General features: G+C 39.1%; 1 protein-coding gene across 1 annotated transcript; it reads right to left on the bottom strand.

Annotated features, from left to right (window-relative positions):
* Positions 1 to 1,383: 1,383 nt before the first annotated feature.
* LOC123965114 (electrogenic sodium bicarbonate cotransporter 4-like) lies at positions 1,384 to 14,652 on the bottom strand (the record flags this gene model as incomplete). Its single annotated transcript, XM_046041680.1, has 13 exons — positions 1,384 to 1,584; positions 1,834 to 1,947; positions 2,705 to 2,896; positions 3,856 to 3,914; positions 5,826 to 5,916; positions 6,013 to 6,193; positions 6,279 to 6,412; positions 7,657 to 7,831; positions 7,910 to 8,035; positions 9,077 to 9,231; positions 9,325 to 9,412; positions 9,504 to 9,661; positions 14,597 to 14,652. Coding segments are annotated over 13 exons (1,730 nt in total), but the record flags the coding sequence as incomplete, so codon positions are not given.
* Positions 14,653 to 17,373: the final 2,721 nt, after the last annotated feature.

Genomic DNA, 17,373 nt, shown 5'->3' with positions numbered 1-17,373 from the left:
TTCCTTGTTGCTGTGACGACAGTCGTTACAGTCGTTAAGACTACCTGTGGCCAAGACTGAACGACCATCGTTGGTATCTTCACCTGAGGCCAATAGGTTACGTTTGTTGAGTTTCCTGGGAAGTGATGAAAGGACCGCATTGTAAGTGGGGGATAAGTGGTGGCGTAGACCCCCTCCCCTGTTCAATGACGGCTTCTCCACCCTGGTGTAGATGCTTCCTTGACACCTCTTTCAAACCATCCATCTTCTCTGTCTGAAATGTGCACCTGGTGGTCCTCAAACGAGTGTCCTCTGTCCTTCAGATGTAAGTAGACTGCAGAGTCTTGACCTGAGGAGTCGGCCCTTCTGTGTTGAGCCATGCGTTTGTGTCGTGGTTGTTTAGTCTCCCCAATATACAGGTCTGTGCATTCCTCACTGCATTGGACCGCATACACTAGATTGCTTTTCTTGTGTTTGGGTGTGCGGTCTTTGAGGTGTACCAGCATCTGTCTTAGTGTGTTCTTGGGTTTAAAAAACACAGGGATGTTTTTTTTTTTTTTAAACCCAAGAACACACTAAGACAGATGCTGGTACACCCCAAAGACCGCACACACAGGGGAGGGGGTCTACGCCACCACTTATCCCCCACTTTCAATGCTGTCCTTTCATCACTTCCCAGGAAACTCAACAAACGTAACCTATTGGCCTCAGGTGAAGATACCAACGATGGTCGTTCAGTCTTGGCCACCGGTAGTCTTAACGACTGTAACGACTGTTGTCACAGCAACAAGGAACACTAACGAACCAGCGGTATCGATGACCCGGGATAACGACCCCACTGAGGTTAAATAGCTGAGTTTCCCTGCCAGTCAGTCAGAACTGAAGAAGTCCTTTGGATAAGGGACGAAACGTCTTCCAGTAGCTTCAACCAAGTCCAGTTGCCCTTGACTTTAACCTTCGTTGGATAACTATGACCTGGATGACTGAGAATCTTCATAGACATCTTGCTATAGTTAGCTAGTTTTAACTACTTTATATACAGTTAGCTAGTTTAAACTACTTTTTATACCGTTAACTATTGTTAACTACTTTATATATAGTTAGCTAGTTTAAACTACTTTTTATACCGTTAACTATTGTTAACTACTTTATATACAGTTAACTAGTTTTAACTACTGTATACATTTAGCTAGTTTTAATTACTTTATACAGATAGCTAGTTTTAACTATTTATTTTTACCGTTAGCTATTAGTTATTGTAAAATCTTAATCTTAAAAGTAAATCGGAACCATAGCTGTCAAAGTAGTAGTAGTATGAGTAGAAATAGAATGTAAAGAAAGTACACTAAGGTACAAGAACCTCAAAGTTATAAGTACAGTGCCTGAGTAAAAGCACTTAAGTACTTTCCACAAGAAAAACACACACACACATGCAGAAGGCCAGTAATATGTTGTAATCACACACACATTAAAACAGAAAAATCTAATTACCTTAAACTCAGTAGGAACGATTAGTTTGGGTGTGTCTAACCCCATCAACATATCCAGACCCACAAAGGACATGATTGACATGAAGATGGCAAAATCACTGATTAGCTTCCTCAGCTACCAACACACACACCAAGAGAAAGGGAGGACAAACAACGATATGTAGCACAACAGTGAGGAGGGGAGACATACAAGAAAAAAGTGGAAATGAAGACAGAACAAAAAAAAGAGAAGATTTACTCTGTAAAATCATTACATTGACAAATCCACACTAAATCAATGACTGATTAGAAATGTATAAAAACTACATCATTGGGAGGGAAAAAAAGATGACAGATGAGGGCGGCATTTTAGGGAAAAGTGGACCTTGATCTCAGTGGGCACAAGCAGTTTGGGGGTATCGAGCTCCAGCAGGCAATCCAGTCCACAGAAGATCAGGATAGAAATGATGATGGCAAAATCACTTATCAGGCTACGGAGCTGGAGCACATTCAGGGAGAGCAGAGGAGAAGACAACATGGTAGAGGACATTCTGGTACAGATACAGAGGTTTAAGCTTTGGATAAGGAGAAGGAGAAGTTTCCTGCAGATATTCAGTAGCTTTAAAGGATGAAGCTGGAGATATTCTTCTTTTTATCGGCAACAAAACCCGTGGTAGTTTTTAGCAACAATACGCTTTGTTGGATTGTGTATGTTGGATTTAGTATTAATTAGCAAATATAAGTATATACTCTAAAATGGTGCACTTATTGAACGTTTAAGCAGAATGTTAACTTTGTCATTGTAAGCATGTTAGCATGGTGGCATTAGCATTTAGCTCAAAGAAGTGTATTTTTGTAATCTGAGTTAATGAGGTCATTTACACGACAAAGTGATAAAGCTTCCCTTGGTGTTAACCACACAGTTCACAGAGTAAAATACCATGCTATAAATTTGTAGGTAATGCTATTTACTGATGAGCAAATTAAGTTTTCTGCAATGTTACTATACAATACTAATATATATATATATATATTTTAGAAAGCTGATCAATATTTGATCGCAAACAGCTGGTTTGGTCTTCAATTAAATAAGATAATAATTAAATAATATTGCCAGCCTTCTCCTTTATATTGGAATGCCTACATGCACACATTACAAGAGTCTAGCATTTCACATGCAGGTTTACTTTTCTGTAGGGTAAAGCCATTGTGGAAAAACAACATAATAAGTCTTTGAATCTTATCTACTGTCTTACCTTTGTTGGAAAGTAGCGGCTAAACTTGAACTTCTTGAGAGAAACAGTCATGGAGTAGGTGCCAAAGAAGAGGATGAAGGACATCAGGGCCAGGTCAGGAACATACTTACAGGAGTTCCCCATCAGCATACCACCGTACTTCACACACTCTTTCTTACTGAGCTGACTCCAGTCCAGGTCTGTCAAGTTAAACTGCAAAGATAGGATGGAAGGGGGGAAGAGGAAAGTGGGAGAAGATGGGCGACAGGGTGGGATGGAGGGGTTCAAGACGGGGTGGGGAAGGTGGAAAGCAGGTCCGAGAAGGGAATATCGAAAGACGGGTGGAGAAGAAGCAGACACGAAAAAGAGAAAAGACAAGCGATAACAGAAGAAAAGACAATACAGAACACGGGGACTTCCAGACCCGTATTTGTCAAACATCTCAGAATCAATCCTAGTAATCGTACTAAAAGTTGAAGCAGAACTTCCTACACTGACTTTCAGCGTGATGTCACCAACCTTCAGTGCCACAGAATAGAAATTTAGACCAATTATTGTGGTTTTCCTTTTTTTTTGTATTGGCACTTGTGATTTTAGCGTCTGGTTTTTGAAGGTAACTTTAGGCCTGTACAGTGTTTTAATTAAGACCAAATGTGGACCCTTCAACATTTTTGTCAGCGTGTGGTAACGACCTTTTGGTTGCGAACAAGGATCAATTTAACAAACGGGAGAGTCTTCTTCTGCAGCATGCGGTCTCCTCACCAAGTCATTTCTAAAAATGATTCAGTTTTTTGTCAAAACTATCTTTTAATAAGCTCTTTATCATCCAATGTTGCCAAAACATCTGTCCTCACACCATCTCCTGGCAGCTATGAACAAGGAGCTCCACTAACTATCAGCAGAGACAGGTGATAAAATACTTTTACTCCTACTTCTAAAAGTATGACAAATACTGACTCACTCAGAGGACTAATTTCCTACCCTGAGATGCTTAATAAATACGGGCCAGGTTTCTGTCAAACTACCGCTTCAGTTCATTACAGTATAAAACATTTACAATACAAACCCCCAAACAATTAGAGATGCAACTTAAGTGCAATTATGGCAGTTCACTTCACAAAGAAGGATAGAAAGGATTCATGTGAGGGATGTTTTCTGTCTTTGGCACTTACCAACAGTGTCATATTATCATCTGCGAGTGGAGCTGAAACATTCAAGCCCAGCACAGATGCTAAAGAGCAAAAACACAAGAGGGAGAAGACGGAAACCCAATGAGTCATGGGTAACATGAAAATCCAGTGGAGTGAACCAGAATCAAAAAGAATGACTGATGTGAATGAGCCGTAATATGTCACAGCATGTATGTTGATGAACCATGTTGGGTTTTAAAGGAATATTTTTATTAATTGTTTTTTGTATCAAACACTGACTCTCTGCACGCTGGCTCTGTAGCTGCTCCATTGTGCACGTTTGGATTGAAAGCTTTTTTACTTTTGTCTGGCCTCTTCTCTCTGGTTTGAAGACTCAATTGGAAAATAGTTTGTGCAAATTAAAATCTGATGACACCTTCGAGCAAATCTGATCAAACCACACAGTCCTGATGAAGCAGGTTTTTCAGTGTTAAAGGCCGTCCACATTAACAAGAATAACTATAAAATTCGAGAACGTTCTGTAATGTGTGGCCCCATGCACACACTGCGCGCTCCGCCTGCGTAGGAAAATGGATTTGATGACGTGTTACAGAAACAAAAAGAAAACCAGAAGGATATCGGTTTGTGAAATTCTTCAAAGACAAGAAGAGGTAGGAGAATCCAACACTCTGTTACGAGAGATGTCGTCGTTTGAAGAAACATTTTATTCATACTTTTGTATGGCATTCTGGTAATCTTCAAAGAGGACATCAGTAACGACCCTACGAGACCCCAACGCCAAAGACTGTGGGGGGTATGTCTAAGGTAAATTTATTTTGATTTGCTGTCAGTGTTTCTATTGTTAATTTACATGTACAATTTTAAATATTATTTATTTATAGTTATTGTTATAGTTATCGCTCTTAGTGTGGTCTGTCTTTTAACCTGTTAATAAACAGTCACTAAGGATGCTGACCTTTAAATTTAACTGTTGCTTAGTTAGGATATTTAATGTTCTAAAGGAATACTTAAGATCATTGAAACCTTTTAGACATTTTTAGTGCCCTACAGATTTTCAGACAGGCAGTGAGCAAACACTCACTGCGAGTGTTTGCTAAAAGCACATCTTTGGTGGAGTATTCTTCTAATTAAGTCACTTAAACATTGTTCAAACATGCTCTACCAGAGTTGACATGTGCGTACTCACTTCATCAGACAGCATCCCAAAAATGAGGCAGAAACAGACAAGATACACAAATCATCACAGAGTAAAGAACAAACATTTTTGCATCTAATCAAACTGACAAATCCTGTAGCTGTTCATCTCAAATTACGTCACGTCATTAATAGAACAGGTTGACATTTTGGGAGACACTTATTCGAAATGAGAAAATTAAAACCAATCCTGGAGTCACAAATTGGTTAGCCTAGCTTAGCCTACAGCTTTCAAAGCTACAGGGTTCAAAATTCAAAAATACACAAAACATTTATTCTTAGGATCAAAACACCTCTTAAGCTCACTAATTAAAAAGAATATTATTTAAATGTTTCCATAAACAGGAATATAAAACTAAAATTTGTGGTTTTCGGGGGTTTTGCAGCTGTTTTGTAGCTAGAACGTCACAGCAGAACAAACTGGCTGTTGTTCGCCAATCATGTAACATCACTATAAACCACAAACTGTCATTTTTAAGTTTCAGGTGGGGTACGACTCAAACAAACGAGAAACCATTCTTTAATTAGTGAGCTTTAGAGGTGTACTTCTGTACTTTACAAAGCCAGGCTAGCAGTCTTTATGCTAAGCTAGGCTAATCACGTCCTGACTCCAGCTCCTTAGTGCACAGACTTGAGGTTGATATCCATCTTCTCATCTCACTCTCACACAAAGCAAATTTTCCAAACTTTTTAACTATTCCTAGTAGTATGGTGGGAAATGTCTCTAACAAGCTCCATCTCTAAATAAAGTTATTCCAGAACATGTAAAACAACAAAACAAGAGTTTGACGGCTCACCCTGGTCTGGTGCGATGCATTCGCACTTATAGGCAGTGATGTAGTCAGGTTTGAAGCCACGGTTGATTGGGTAATACTTCCAAGCTCCAACCTGTGAAATACAGCCAGTTTTATCTTGTGTTAAGTGCTGTGCAGTTAATTTGTAGATCTTGAGCTTGTGTCTGTGTGAAAGTGTTATGTTATCTACCATCTTCTTAATGGCGTCAGAGATGAATATGAAGGAGATGAGGCTGGAGAAACCCTCCTCTGTGAAGCGGGTCATGTACTTGATAATGTAGCTGGCGTCTGAGAGCACCAGCAGCAAACACTGCAGACAAGAGTGAAGGCCAATCCACAGACGCAGCTCCATGTAGTCTATATCATTGCTCCTGTGAAGAGAGACAAGTGCTTACATCACCTATCTGGTTATTTGTGCAGTTCACATTTGGGTGCTTTCTCTTGTGCATGTCTTACTTGCTGAATTCATAAAGCAGTTTCTCAAAGATGAGAATGGGTCCAGTTGAACTGAGGATGATGAGAGGTTGCCCACCAAACAGACAAAAGACTGTCCCTGCTAAAGCAGTGCCAAGGAAACTCTCCATCACGCCCTTTGGAAAAGATCAGGAACAGACAGAGACGTGAGGTCAACTGTGTACATATTCTAGGTTTGTGCATTATGTAGTTAGGGGTGTCACGATTCTCCAAATCAACGATTGGAGTTTTGATTTAAACATTTTCTTCAGCATCTCCCAGAGCAAATAAAATAGTGTGGTTCCCAGGTTTTAGCATCATTAGACTATCCAATCTTGATTGACAAAGATCAACATATCACTTGTTTTATGCCCTGACAACGGTCTTCTTTGAAAAGATAGCCTTCATGGTATCAAGTGTGATACAATCATATAGCCCTACTTTTTGTGTGTACCACGAAAAGGCCATTCGGTCAAACATAAATAATTAATTGTAAAAGTAATAACAATAACTTATTTCACCAGTCGAAAAAGCTGTTATACATAAAAACAATAAGAAGGGTCACCAGAGGGCAGAAGGGTTCTTTACAACCACAGATTGACTTTCCTCACACGTACAAAGCCACCAGCTCTGTTTTAGGAAGCATGGCCTTGTGGGTTATCTGAACTGTAGTATGTGATGGAGCGGGCTTGTTTAGTGTCATGATGTCTTCTGTTCTTCCCTCAGGTGGATCACGTCTGGTCTGACTGACGGAAGAGTCAATAAAGAGGGGGTGAGATCCTTGTTTCGGACTCTTCTACGCCTTTCTGCTGCGGCCGCAGCAGTTTGTTTGTGATCTGTGTTTTTGTAGATTCTTGTTATTTGACTGTTCTGATGACTCTGGAAGTCATGTTTTCGTGGATTAATGTCTGTTTGGTTAGGTTTAGGTTTAGGGGTCAGGGAGACTCCAGACCCTATGGCCCTTTGTGGGCTGGTCTGGAGGGCTTCCCTTTCTTTTGCAGCCCATCAGACTTTGTTTTGAGTATTTGGGGTTGATTTGGCTTGGATTTTTAATCCAATTTTTTTTCATAGTTTGTTTAATAAACTTAATATTTTATTTGCAACACCTTGACTCTTTGATTATTTTAGCCTTGCTGGGGGCTGTAACAGAAGTGGTTTCTCCCAATGCCATCATGTTTTCCACAGTCACAGAAAAATGCATACTATAAGGGGTAGTTGAATGTAGGACTTCAGCCCTAACATGGTTTAACATATGTGTGTGTGTGTGTGTATATATATATATATATATATATACACACACACAAGTATGCAGGAGAGAAGGTCGAAATCGAAAGCTCATTTTCAAATTCGTGACACCCCTAGTTGTAGTCTTTATGAAGACCTGGTAATTGTCGGTAGCGTCCCCTAGCAGTCCGCCAAAGGTGATGGCATTGGTGATGCAGCCCAGGTAGATGAAGACCACAGCAGAGAGAGACTGGATATGGAAGCCATCGTAGATATCACTACAATACCAAGGGATCTTCCGTTTGATGTCCAGCCACAATCCACCTCCAAACCTGTCAAAACAAAGATGAGCACATTGTTATGATGGAACCACGATGCAACTGCAACGCAGATCTCCGGTCCTCTCATACCTCCCAGTGAATTTCAGCTCCTCTCCAAGCTCATGTGGCGCTGGAAGCTCATCGTCTTCTCCTCCAGCCGCCCCGCCGGCCGAGCCGTTCATTTGACCCAGCTCGTTCAGGTTCAGCACTGACTTTCTGTGGCACACATGGAGACAGAACAAGCCGTCAGGGGTTGGACAGGACTTACTTGAGGTACTTGTCAAGAAGTAGTCTGGAGACGTGTGGACATGAATGGGAAGACAATGTAATGATGTGAAAGCTCGGAATCATGAACCTACAGAGAATTATCAGTTGAATCTGCAGTTCCTCTTGACTTTCTGGAGCTTTATAAGTGCCTTTCAGCTCACTGTTAATCTGTTCTCTCAGCGTTCTCTAGTCAAGACCACCCAAACAAAGAACAATTCCAGACAAGCCAGGATGTATCAAGACCAAGACAAGACCAAGAATTTGAGGGGTTGAGACCAAGTTAACACCAAGACCAAAGGAGGACGAGACCCTGGTCAAGACCATTACCTGTGTACCACATGACATACGATAAAATGTGAAACATGATCACAGGCGTTTCTCAAATTGATCTGAAATATCCATATTCCCATAGAAACACCCACATACAAACACTAAGAGCTGAAATCAACTTAACCATCTTTATTCAACACTCCTTTTCCATGTTTTACCATCCACCCAACACGATGCAGTTTTTTTGTGCAAGCAGACTCTTGTCTTCCATATTTGATCCTCATATTTGATCTGCAACTGTCTTTTCAAACGGAAAATGAGTATTGTGCCACATGCTTATGGACATAGAGAGCACCCTATTTAATTTCCATCCATAGCGACTTACAATTGCTGTATATGTCAGAGGTCGCACGCCTCTGGAGCAACTAGGGGTTAAGTGTCTTGCTTAAGTGGATTCGAACCTGGCTCTCTCACACCAAAGGCATGTGTTTTATCCACTGAACCATCACCACCCATTAAAACAATGGGAGGAGAGGAGAAAAGAAAAAGCAAGGGACTGACACTGTAAAATCATTTTCGTACTTTTTGGGGGAGCTGTTCAAACAGCTTAGCTCAGGGAAACAACAGAAGTTTAAAAGTCTCTGTAACTGCTTGTTTCCACTGCAAACAAGTGGCGAACAAATTCAGTTATTACATGTTTAAATGTGATTAAGTACGTGCCTCATTTCTGCTGATGGAACCTTCTTGGGAGGTTCGATACGTATCTTTGGGTCCCATTCCCCTGGTGGGAGGACAATCACCTCATCCAGAAACTCATCGACACCTGCGATCAGGTCTTCACGGTCCCTTGCTTTATAGGCAACATCACTGAACAGCTGACAGGAAGGCATAGAAATACAAATCAAAGTAATCCATTGAATGCGTTAATGAGTGTGGCCTATCGGTGTGGGACAGTGGCAGTCACTTACATCATCCACCATGAGCGTAGCGATAGCTCTGCCAATCTCATTGTAGGACTTGCTTTTGCCCGGAGGACCCAGCAAGATGAAGAGAAACCTGTCAGAACAGAAGGTCCAGAGGCTTATTAATGCAAGAACCCCCACACTCCAGAGAGAGATTTACAGGGAGACATGAGAGACACCCCCACCTTGTCGGCACAGGGACCTCGGTGAGGCCTCCCAGAGTCGTGGCCTGAGCCAAACGTACAAAAGAGACGAAGGGTTTGTCCAGAAAATCCACCTCACCGATCAGGACATTGGAGGCTTCGGCATCACGAGGAATCTTTTTCATGAACTTGTTCTTCAGCTGGCGGACGAGAGGGGAAACAGAAGGAGGCAGCAGGTGAGTATACAATCACATGTTGCACAGCAGCGGACATTTCCTAGCTGCTTATGTGTGCCATGATCAACTGGCGTTTACTGTGTACCGGTGGATAATCAGATCGTGTCTGCTGGTGACATCAAGTGGTGTTTAGTTGCAGCGGTTGGCTGAAAATGACATACAGGATTTTAGACAAAAGCTACAACATAGCGCCTCTTTAAGCTGCACAGAATTTCTTTCTCCCATAACGTCTTCTCTTCACTTAAACCTTTTAAGGATGGTTAGTATTTTGGTCCACCACTTCCAGAGTGAAATGTCTTGACAAATACTGGATGGATTGATCATGAAATCAGGTACAAATATTCAAGGTTCCCAGAGGATGAATCCTGACTTTTCATCTAGATCCACTTGCATTTAACCTTTTCATTTATCCAGTGAAATATCTCAAAATCTGCTAAATGGACTGGCACAACATTTGGTACCACCATTCATGGTTCCCGGAGGATGAATCCAGTTTACTTTGGCGAGGCACATGTTGTTGATTCAATAGTTATTGGATGGATTGCCATGTTCATGTTCCCACAGCATGGCCTAGTCTTTTTACTGCATATATCATACTGTATCTCCTACTTTTGCTCATGGTGCTAAACTAAGCCTCAGTCAGACAAACAGCAGGTGCCGATATGGTCCGGCGATGCTCAGTAGTTTAACACAATGCATCGTCATCCAGCAAGTTGATCCATTGGCCAATCAAATAGTGCAAGAGCACATTCCTGGTGGATTATTTGTAATGCTATATTTTTTGCAATTTAAATTATTAAATGCTTGCTGCTGTAATAATTTTCAAGAAAAATAATAAGTAAAACCCTTCGTTGTAATATATAATATTGTGCAGTGTTTTTACATCTGATTTGCCTTCAAATTTGTGGCTCTGTTACTAAAACTGGACTTCCTGGATCGTATTTCTTTGTCTCACCGGTACCTGAAACAACATAGCCTTCCAAAGCAGCTCCTTGTGTTCTTTTAATACAGTCATGTTTTTAGTCTGAAAGCTCATTAAGTCGCCATTTCTCTGCTCATTCTTGTTGTGGTGGAAAGTACTGTCCTTACAATTTTGAGGTACTTGTACTTTCAATCTTCTATTTTATACTTCTAGTCTTCTTCTAATAACTATAATTTCAGAATCAGAATCAGAAGGAGCTTTATTGCCAAGTAGTGTTTTACACATACGAGGAATTTGCTTTGGTGATGAGGTGCTACACGTAGACAAACATACAGTTGACATAAATAAATGTAGGAATATATAAATATGGAATAAACAAATGCAAGTTATATAAGCATAATAGAAGAATAAGACAACTATTTGCTTAACTTAATAGTTACTTTACAGATTCAGATTAATAAAACAACATATAATAAAATACATTATAATTTAATGTTAAAGATTAAGATAAAACTTTATTGACCCCTACGGGGGAAATTAACAAGCTACCAGCAGATGAAGTACACATATAGTAGTAGTGAGTTCCACATTTACCAGTTTCAACCTTAAAGTAATGAATAAGTTATCAAGTAATAATTAATTTGAGCCAAAATAAATCCATGATATTCGGCAATTGTAAAACAATCAATCAAGCTTAGATGCAGTTAGAAGGTGTCAACATAATAAGAGTATACTAAAATAAATCCCTTGGAGTGATTATAGACGACAAGATCTGTGGGAATCCCACATATAACATATCCAAACCAAACTGTCTAGAGCTATTTCAGTCCCGGCTAACGCAAAGCACATTTTGGATCACAACTCACTCCACATTTTGTTTTGCTCACTGGTGTTACAGTATTTAAATTACTGTGCAGAGGTTTGGGGGCTAGAAACAATCTGTATAGAGAAAAGTGTCTCTGAAAACGTTTTTGTTTATTTCTCTTTTAAACGTTCAAAAGAAAGAAATCAATCAATCAATCAATTATTGTAATCCAGTAATATAACATACTGTACACATGTCTGAAATGGGCCATTTAGCTGATCATACTTTGAATGCAGATCTTTTACTTGTAGCGAAGTCTTTTTACAGTGTGGTATTACTTTCAATTAGCTGACGCTTTTATCCAAAGTGACTTACAAATGATCAGAGGTCGCACACCTCTTGAGCCACTACGAGTTAAGTGTCTCACTCAGGGACACACTGGTGATGTGTCGCAGTGGGAATCGTACCCCGGTCTTATCCACTGCTCCACCGCCACCCCGTTAGTATTTTAAAGGATAAAGGCCCTGGAACCTTCCTCCACCTCTGCAGAGCTGTTGGCTGGCTTTGTTTCCCACAGTATCAGGGGCACAAACACATCCAATTGAAATTTTGGAATTACATACAGTATAAAATCCCACAACACTGTGTTGTAACTCTCCTCCTCCTCCTCCTCCTCCTCACTAAGGAAGCACGTGGCTGTGGAGTGGTGGGTGCTTAAATTAAAATCTCTTCATAATCTGTTAATGCCGCTTTCAGAGTCAATTCACCAACCGGTCCTCTTTCACTCTCTTGGTCCTACGCAACCGTAAACAAGACATTTCAATCTCTCGAGTACTCACTCGCTCTAAGTTTTAGTTTCCACCTGCAGCTATACTGTCGTAAGTTTAGTAGTTTTATACTCTGGCAGTAGGCATTACATGTTATGATGAGTGTGTGTGAGTGCGCATATGGGTCAGAACCGTCGGATCAAAGAAAGCTGGAGGTGCCATGCCAGCTTCTGTGAACAAATGATTAAAGCAGACTCAGGGGTCACATGCACGACGTCTTTTCCTGCTCCCTTTGAAGTTCTTGTAAAGATATTTATCCGATTTACAAACACAAACACACACAAATTACTGCTGCTGGTTAACAATTAATACAGTATACAGCAAAACAGAACCTCACATACAAATCACAAGAAAAAGCAAGTGACTGAAACCGTAACTTCATTGTCGTACTTTTTTGGTGGGAGCGGTTCAAACAATTAAGCTCAGGGAAACAACAGAAGCTTAAAATTCTGCACACAAATGCACAATCATAAGTACAAATACCCATGCAGGTACATGCACAAACACAAAGTCGCAGCTCAGCTAGCAGACTGTGTGGATTAGAGGGGTTTAGTAGTTCTGACGACTCTGTACACCTTCTCATAAAACAAGGCTCAACTTTCACAAAACACAAACACAACCTGAAAAATGGAGAGGGAATGTGTCACATATGCCATCTGTTAACTGTGAGCAGAACTGAAATAATCCAGCGTTATTTTCCCACAGGCAACAGGAGAATAGCTGATTACAAATCAACAACAGCTCAGACAGTGACTGTGTTTCTACAGTACGTGCAGGCACTGACTGTGTACAAGCCGCAGATATTTTATTTTACACATCAGTTTACTCGTCATAACGCGTACTTCTTGTATGTATGGAGCAGCTTTGTCAAGTCTGAGAAAAATAACCCTGATGATGTCATAGTGATGTTATCAGGTTGGTTGATGATACAAACTGGGGATGTGGAGTCTGAGAGATGTGGGGCATTTAATTGGTTTAATGAAGAGATGCTGTTAACTTGCCTGGGAAATGTAGGACCCAGTGTTTTTGGAGCTTAACCCAAACTAGTTTATTAAAAAGTGCAATACTACACTTAAAATATGTTGATTTCTTTCTGTTTTCTGTTGAAATTCTTTAAAAAAACTGTACTTTCTTTGACAACATCATAGGTATTAAAAATTAAGAAATTAAAACTTCAAACTGGACGGTTTCGGGTTCCAAACATGAGCAAACAACTCCACAGCTGTTGCTAAATCCTGATTGGTGAATGGAAGTTTGTGTCAAAAACAAAAATCTCTCATATGAAATAAACAAAACCTTTCTAACTTTGGCAGGAACTGCTATATTGAGGGCCCCACCACCCGCAGTTTGAGGGCCTCTAAAGGGAAGTTAACAACTATTTGCAAAACTACATACCACTAGGGATTAAGTAGAAAAATATGTCTACAGTATGAGATGTGGGCGAACTGACCCTTTATCTGTAAAGGCAACATATTTCCATGACAAAATAGTGGTGTTGCTTTTGTATAATATGTATACATAAGTTGTATAAATGTTTCTACAAATTAACTTAATTTCTCATGAACCATAAACTGATTTCATCATTTGACATAATGAATGCTTTAAAGGTGCATTTTATTCTTACTGTGAATAAATCGCATAAAAAACAAAACAAAACCAGCAGTGAACGTATCTCCTAACAAGTCCTGTGTGTGATATCTCTTCTTCCTCTGAGCCGTAGAGCTCCATTGTTGTCCAGAAACTATTAAAACCCATCAGTGAGCCTCACTGCTGCACTGGGTCACATGTTCGTACATCACCATGAACACAAACACTGTAGTTTATTCTCACTGAGTCCTACATGCACCGTCCTGCTGCCACAAATACTCACTAGAGCGCCACATGTGGATTCATCCGCCGCTGAAAATAGTCCCCAACAAATGCACTAAATGGTAGAAGGATGCTTTTATCCAAAGCGCTACAATTAGCCTCTCATTCACCAGCAAGTGACCATGTAAGAGGAATGACCTCGCCCAAGGACACATGAACTGCCAAAACAGTGATTAGTGGATGACCTGCTCTAGGTCTTGGGTCGCAGCCGCCTACTACTTTATCCGATTTGAGTAATGTTTGATAGAAACTACAGTGAACAGCTGTTTGAGGAAATTACTGAGCCTTTTTAAACATGAAACTTTATATTTGTGAGTTATTTTGTTTTTTTAAAAACATTTACGTTTTCAAGTAGGAACCAAAGGGCTTGGAGCTGAGAGACACAGTTGTTGAAAATAAGAATATAAAATATAAATGTAGAATATTTCCAGCCTTACAAACACACATGAACAGACATGAAGCATGAACATAGTTACCTGGTCTGTGCTCGGTGTGTCTGAAATGTCATTCATGCTTCGGCTCTGGGCAGCATCTGTAAATGAACCACTCACTTTAATATTTAAAACACACAGTGTGCCATGTTATGCTGTATAAAAAGAAAGAAACAGGGGTTTCTATGCGTTTTGAGTTGTGTCTCAGTGGACTTTTATTCAGCTGAGATGCAAATTTCATCCAATTAAAGGGTTATAAGAGCAACAGAGAGAGCAGTCCACAGTGTGTGCTAGAACGTCACCATGACCACTTGTTTCTGTGGAGGATTATATTTTAATGACTCATTTTATCTCAAAGCATATTTGGGAACAAATACCACAAATACAAATCGAACAAAAAGAGAACAAGAACATAGCACAGAGAGAGAAAATAAATCCTTTCATAATCCTCTTCACCCAGATAGATTCACAACATGAATTAGCAAAGGCGCACACAATAGGACCAAAATCTCTAAAATAAACACATATTATGTATTCGTGACAAGTCTATACACACATCATGCAGTGAGGGGGGTTAGCTGGGATCAGTGTTGAAAAAAAATACAGAAAGACCCGAGAAGTTTAGAAAGAGAGAGTTTTGTCTTAGAGAAATTTGGTAAATAGCTGCAAATATTGAGTGTGTATCTTGGTGGAAGAAGTAGTGGAGAGCCAGGACGATTGAAACGCGGGACCAATGAAACACAGCGATTTTCTCGAAGCCCATACAAGTCTGATATGCCAAACTACCTCAGCACATACAGTCCACAGTAACAGAACCGAGAAAAATCAGGTGGATACGTCACACTTTCGTGTCAATCACGGAAACTAAATTCACTCAAGCGATCTTTTTTTTGAATGATGAGTTGTGTTTATTGTTCCATGTGCCATGCTCATGATCAGATAAAAGATTAGTTAGTACTTTAACACATGAAGTTTTAAATGTCAAAGTTTTACAGTTTAGAAGCTAGTGAAGTTTAAACGCCAAGAGTCACTGTCGGGACGATTGAAAGAGGTGTTTCAATCGTCCCGACAGCCATTCTACCTTATTTAAATACGGCGGGAGGGGGTCAGAGTCCACTAGGCTGCAGGCTGGACCACCAGGATGCTCACCAGCCAAATAACAGGGTCTTCACAGTAGACCAGGAAAACAGGCTGCCAATATCTAATCCAAATGTGCATTAGCTGTTAGATTTTCTAGTTAGCTAGCTAAGTTATATTTAATTTTTATATTTCTATTTTTTATTAAAAAAAAAGGACATAATGAGTTTTCAATTAAGTATTAAGAAGGGCAGTGTCAAGCTTTCTAAATAAAAACAAGAATAACAAACTATTTTATGTATATCGTTGTGTTTCTTCAGTCCCACCCCTGTGTTTCATCCGTCCCGCACAGTAGGGACAAATGAAACAATGCGCACCTTTCCTTCAAAGTGAAATTATACTGTAGTCGTTCCACATTTTAACAAGATAACACCTGGGATTGATAGAACACACATGTGAGTTGTTGATGACAACAACAAATGATTTCTGTCTGTAACGTTATATTTTAAAATGACGTATATCTGAACTACTTTATATACAGTTATCTAGTTTGATCTACTTTATATACTGTTATATAAGTTTATATAGTTACAGTTAGCTAGTTTGAACTACTTTATATACAGTCCACTAGTTAACCTACTTTATATACAATTAGCTAGTTTAAATTACTTTATATAAGTTACAGTTAGCTAGTTTAAACTGCTTTCTATATGGTTAGCTAGTATGATTTACTTTATACTGTTAACTAGTTTATATACAGTTAGCTAGTTTTAACTACTTTATACAGTTTGCTATATTGACCTACCTTATATACAGTACGCTAGTTAACCTACTTTATATACAATTAGCTAGTTTAAATTACTTTATATAAGTTACAGTTAGCTAGTTTGAACTGCTTTATATATGGTTAGCTAGTTTGATTGACTTTATACTGTTAACTAGTTTGAACTAGTTAATTTGCTAGTTTGAACTAGTTCACATACAGTTAGCTAGTTTGATTGACTTTATACTGTTAACTAGTTTGAACTAGTTAATTTGCTAGTTTGAACTACTTTATATACAGTTAGCTAGTTTGATCTACTTTATATACAGTTAGCTAGTTTGAACTACTTTATATACAGTTAGCTAGTTTGATCTACTTTATATTCTATTAACTAGTTTGAACTACTTTATATACGGTTAGCTAGATTCAATTCTTAGTGAGTTTAACTACTTTATATACTGTAAACTACTTTATACAGTTAGCTAGTTGAAACTACTTTATACAGTTAGCTAGTTGAAACTACTTTATAGAGTTAGCTAGTTTACTTTATATACTGTAAACTACTTTATACAGTTAGCTAGTTGAAACTACTTTATACAGTTAGCTAGTTGAAACTACTTTATACAGTTAGCTAGTTGAAACTACTTTATACAGTTAGCTAGTTTACTTTATATACTGTAAACTACTTTATACAGTTAGCTAGTTGAAACTACTTTATACAGTTAGCTAGTTTACTTTATATACTGTAAACTACTTTATACAGTTAGCTAGTTGAAACTACTTTATACAGTTAGCTAGTTTACTTTATATACTGTAAACTACTTTATACAGTTAGCTAGTTGAAACTACTTTATACAGTTAGCTAGTTTACTTTATATACTGTAAACTACTTTATACAGTTAGCTAGTTGAAACTACTTTATACAGTTAGCTAGTTTACTTTATATACTGTAAACTACTTTATACAGTTAGCTAGTTGAAAC

The sequence above is a fragment of the Micropterus dolomieu genome, unplaced genomic scaffold (genome assembly GCF_021292245.1).
Source record: "Micropterus dolomieu isolate WLL.071019.BEF.003 ecotype Adirondacks unplaced genomic scaffold, ASM2129224v1 contig_8688, whole genome shotgun sequence".
Taxonomy (NCBI): domain Eukaryota; kingdom Metazoa; phylum Chordata; class Actinopteri; order Centrarchiformes; family Centrarchidae; genus Micropterus; species Micropterus dolomieu.
This window is presented reverse-complemented; position numbering and strand designations above follow the sequence as displayed.